This window comes from Poecilia latipinna, unplaced genomic scaffold (genome assembly GCF_001443285.1).
Source record: "Poecilia latipinna isolate Pla-1442-1.1 unplaced genomic scaffold, P_latipinna-1.0 Scaffold1538, whole genome shotgun sequence".
Lineage (NCBI taxonomy): Eukaryota > Metazoa > Chordata > Actinopteri > Cyprinodontiformes > Poeciliidae > Poecilia > Poecilia latipinna.
The window spans coordinates 121493-126852 of NW_015114154.1; the positions used below are offsets into that span (position 1 = coordinate 121493).

At 37.9% G+C, this 5360-nt stretch overlaps 1 protein-coding gene across 1 annotated transcript in view; it reads right to left on the reverse strand.

Annotated features, from left to right (window-relative positions):
- LOC106963472 (arf-GAP with GTPase, ANK repeat and PH domain-containing protein 3-like) overlaps positions 1-5360 on the reverse strand; it is a 99696-nt gene that overhangs the window by 83735 nt on the left and 10601 nt on the right. Inside the window, exon 2 of the mRNA XM_015058402.1 lies at positions 3115-3173. Within this exon, the coding sequence (XP_014913888.1) occupies positions 3115-3173 (59 nt within the window). The remainder of the gene's footprint in view (positions 1-3114; positions 3174-5360) is intronic.

Here is a 5360-nt window from a genome sequence, read left to right on the forward strand (position 1 = left end):
GGGAGTGCTTTTTTATTATTGCTAAATGCTCTAACCATGCTCATTAATAATGTATGGCACAGAAAAACTCTGACCAGTGCATCCATAAGCAACTAAATTCTAACCCCGTTTGATTTTCATCCCATTATTGTTCCAACGTCAACATCTGCATGAAGCCGAATAAACCCACAAAAGCAGGTTAGAAAACCCACTTAAAAGTTTCATTTTGTTTGAAGAACAGCAGCGGAGGCAAAATACATCAACAGAAACAAAAGTAAAAGTAACACAGTTTGGTTCTTTATTAAGGTCAGGAGAGGTCCTGTAATATCCAGCAGCTCAGCTGCAATCACTCCTCTGCTTTCTCGCGCTGGTTTCTACACCAGACTTCAATGTAATGCCTCCAGGGTGAAACGTGGTGCAGGGTGGGCTGATGATGCCAGCATGTCTGGGAAGAACAAAGGATGTATCACACCTCGTCTCCTCTGCTCGCCATCTCCTTCTTCTTCATCAGATCATTAGTGGGAGTTAAAGTCAGGTATGGCTCTAATTATAAGCAAGTTTGATGAAAAAAAGAAAAAAAATCTGCATTCAATTCAAGATGTGGATCATTAAAATATAAGTATTAAAGATATATGGAGTTACTCTAAGTAGAATAAACAATAAATAAGCGATTGGTTTGAGGCTATGTACACTAAAAACCATGAGTCAACAACAACCAAAAAAGAAAGAAAAAAAAAAAAAGACTGAATGTGCCAGAGATCCAACGATCCTGCTGTTTTAACTGCTCAGCTTTGTGACCTGCTGGTATATGGGCTTTTATTAAAACAAAACGCCACATCAGCGGTACTCCACAACCAGCTCTTACTCTTTAGAAGTGTTTCGTACCTATCTGGGAACAATTTCAAGTCAGAGTGGATCAAAAGCTGGAAAGTTGGGATTTACTACAGTAGCAGATGTATCAGATTTTTTTTTCCTACTTAGTAATGGTCTGTTCAGTTATTTCTCCAGGAAATGTGCTTTTTTTTTTTTTTTTTTGGTGTAATTAGAAATGTCCTGAAAAATTGGCTGGTGACAAAAATCTGTTTGACCTTGACTTAATTTAAAACACTACTTTTTTACCAATCAGTGAACAAAACATAATTCAACACTACTGTGTTGTAGTAATAAATACACTGTTGTTGACACCTATTACTGACAGAAGAAACTGATTGATATCAGTATCTGAGTTTATGAAAGGCATCAGTGAAAGAACAAAGACGTAAGCCATTTAAAAGGAAGTTTTATTGTGACATGTTGAGACACGTCTGTGGCAATTTAGGCAGTCAGAAAATGAGCAGATTACAGGAAGGCACAACATGCTATAACAAAGTTGCAGTTTTATCCTTTTGAGCTTTTATCTTCTGTCTCTCATAGAACATGTGAAATCCAGAGATGTAGACAACTTTTTGAAAATCTCTAGGAGATTTTCCAGAAAATTTGTTTCCCCACTAAACTAGTGCTGGTGTACCACATCTTTGTGTTTCTACTGGTGAAAACTGAGTTTGATTAACTGGATCCTTCTTAGAGCCATTTAAGTGTTAGGCCATTGCAAATAACTAATTTTATCTGAAGCTATTGAGGGACAAGATGACCAACCACCACTCTAGGTGTTGCAAGTGCCATGTTTTATATTGTGATGTTAGCTTTGTTTTTGATTAGCTTAATTACAGACCCCCCCAAAAAAAAAAAAAAAATCTGAACTTTATCACCAACAACATGTGGAATAAGCTCAATGCTCCTGATTTATTTTCGCCACTTGTTAGCAGTAAATTTTTGTCTAAATGTTGTATTTTTATACAGTTTTCCAGCACTGAGGATTGATAAGTCGATTAGGACTGTGATGCATTAAAAAAATGATTGTTGTTTTAGCACAAATAATCTGAAGGAATACAATAAAAGCTGCCAATATTAGGATATACATTTGCATAAATAGTGAAAACCAATGTGGTTTACGTAGTGAACTATCTTTCTGGAATTTGATCCTCACTGAATAAAACAAAGCGAAAATCAAACATTTAGTTCATAAGACGAGATAGGGATGTAATGACATAGCTTAGCTCCCAGGTTATGGAAAATAAAACAGTTTTTACTGATGTCTTTACTGTTTCAGCAGTTTCCTGACATCTATGTAATGTGCATTGCTCCATATCGACCCTGTACAGATAAAATTCCCGCCTCCTTTGTTTGTCTAATGCAATCCTGATTTTTGAAAGCTTAACTACATGTCAGGAGGACTCGATAAAGCTTCCTGAATGCTGTTCCTATGTTTGCTTATATTACAGCTCTCAAAGAAAAACTGGAATTGGCTAAATTGTATATGTGCAGGTCAAAGCTTGATCAACACTGATGTTTGGAGATCAGGAAATTCCGTTTACTGCAACTGTGGGATCTGATCATAAACGTTTTCTTTTACTGTTCAGAAATGATTGGCAAACCTCTTTCCAACAGCATGACCTTGTTGCTGACCACTGCTTTTTTGGAACACTTCATTTTAGCTTTCACAAGCAGTTTAACAAAGTTCCAATTAACACCTCAGATTCATCGAGAGAAGCAGTTACATTCGAAGCATCTGAGGTCACCGCAGCAAGTTTGCCTTTCAAGTCACTGCTGTGAATTGGTATTCAGTTGGAAGTTTTTGTTGTTTTCAAAGAGACACAGCAGCAATTTAACCACAAAGAGATCGACTGGTACAATACAGGAGTGGAGCTTTAGAGGGCATTAGACCATAAGAGGATGTTAGCTGTGCATTTGGCAGTTGCTGTGCCTGTGTGCTCCACTGGCGGGTGGGATCAGACCCAGGATGTGTCACCAGTCTAGCCCAAAACTGTCACTCATCTCACTTCCTGCAGCAAGCCACCTTACATCTCCATGCCAACACATCTCATTAAAAGAAAAAAGAAAAAAGTCGCCAACTATGTGCCAGCAGAAAAGTCCGGCCAATTTTCTCACATGTGCCTTCTCGTGTGAATTGCAAAACCTGCGCTACATGGACATGGCATGCTTTTTCGATGACATTTTCAATCTGTCAGTATGATGAAACCACTGAAGACGAATCAACAGCTGGACTGCAAGAAGCAAAAAGAAAATGTTACTCACCACTTTCAGCTCTGGAACTGATCGACTCAATGTCCATTCCTGACTGTTGACGAATGAGTCTGCAAACAAGACAACAAATGAATTATTAACGCACAATAACTGTAGTTTACACCCAAATGGTTGAGTATGTTTTATGATTGACACGTCAGCCGCCATACCCTGTTGATAAAACAAAGCTTATCAGCTCAGGACAATTCTTTCAATTCTTTTTGACAAAATCTGTGGTAAACTACAGAAGCATGTACTACCTGATGAAAATGGGCCTCCCATTAGGTGCCTATCACTGCAGCACCACAATAATGATTTTTGTAGCTGGATCCAAAGGCTTTATTTTTGGAAAAACCAACACAATCCCTTTTCATGTCTTTTATATTGCAACATTAGTATTGTGAAATCAATTTTTAAAATCATCTCCTCCATTTAAAAATCAGAGTGTTAAAGGTCCCTTTTTTTACACTGGTTTGAGATTTGTAATAATATATAGCAATTAAATACAGTCTGTAGTGTTGAAGTGTGTCTATAAGCTCAGGCCTTTCGAATGCAAATTTTCAGTGACCGAGTTCCTGGTCATTGATGGCATCTTTAGCATACAGTGCTGCTCTAACCATTTGAGTCAGTTATGTGGAAGAAGGACCCTGGTCCTCAAGAACTTGAGTTTGAGACCCCTGTGTTTGCTTTATTATGAAATTCCAATCTATCACTTGTTGATCACAGTTAGAGGCCCAGCTGACTGGGATTTTTACCAAGTCACCAAAGTTAGAAATAACTTTGCCCTGATCTGAGATTGTTTTGCTGTTGAAATGAAAAAAAAAATGTCTAAGATTGATTATCAATGTGTTCTCTTCATTGAGTTGTTATAAAAGCCTCAGAAACATACAGAGCATCAATAGGAATTCAAGATACCGAGACACTAATATAGTTATCACTGTTTTTGACAGAGTACAAAGGAGCCAACCATGTTTTAAAGCCACAACTTAGAAATTTAAGGTACTTTCTGACAAAATCTTTAGGTCTTAATCTTAGATCAACAAGTCATTGCAATTGAGACAAAATAAAACTAAATAGTTTCAGAGTGATGAGGCTTCATGATAAGAAGAACAGCAACTCGTGGCATGCTCATACCACACTTCATATTCAGGAAGATTCATTTATTCAAACCAAAGGGTAACCTGACAACAGAAAACATGGTTTGCGCAATACACAAACTACGGCTAAATACCCTTTTTTGATAAGGATTAAATGTGCCAATTATCAGGCTTGACCGAACCTGTTCGGTTTAACAGTGACATTTGGAAACTAGATGATAGATTTTTGAAAACGTACAGACGGGAGGATTACCATAAAGAACAATGGAATCTAACAGCACTAAAAACACAAATGACAACGCCACAAGCTGAGCCTGTTTCCCACAGAGAGGAACTATGTGTCATAATAACAGATAGAACAAAGGCCCTCCTAGTTTGGATCATGGTGTTCTCACAATCTGGACCTACCCAGGGAAGCTGCAGTCTCCAATGCAGGAACCCAGACACTACGTCTCCAAGGCAACAGAATTTGACCACCTCCTGTCTTTTACACAAGTCTCAACCATAACAATTAAAGTACTCATCCACCATCATTACTGTAATACTTTGTTGCAGCAACAGTGATTTCCTTTTGTGCCTCAGGTGAGAAAGACTTTTAGACTGAGGACTGATGAAATAAACTATGTGCTAGGTCCTGCTGTTACAAGGAACCTCTTAATTTTCTTTGCACAATGCATGACATATGTGTGAATGATTCATAAGCCAAACAGACCGGAGCCAACAATTGTTTTCCCTACTACAATTACCCCCTGCTAAAATGTTTACTGATTCCTGACCTCCGTTTAGCCTCACACTGCTTTTAGATGTCTCACTTGTTATGGGAGAGGGCTTTTCACTAACCATTGTGTAAGGCAGGCTAGTCTTTAAACAGCACACCTCCCGCTAAGCCCTCACAGTGTGGGTTTGACATGTTGTAACATGAACGAAGTCTGCTGAGGAGCAGGTAGCTCAAAGTATGTTACAGCAGACTGATCAGATAAAGCTGTCCCCTTGTTTTCTTACATTTCCTGTTGTTTCCTATTTCCTTTGAGTTAATCAAGCAGCGGCTGGACACATTGTAGTGGGCTCATTTTTTTTTTTTTTTTTTTTTTTTTTTGAAAGGTTTTTTAATTTTTTTTCTTTTTTTCAACAAAAAACTAAAATTTGTTTTTTATGAAAAAA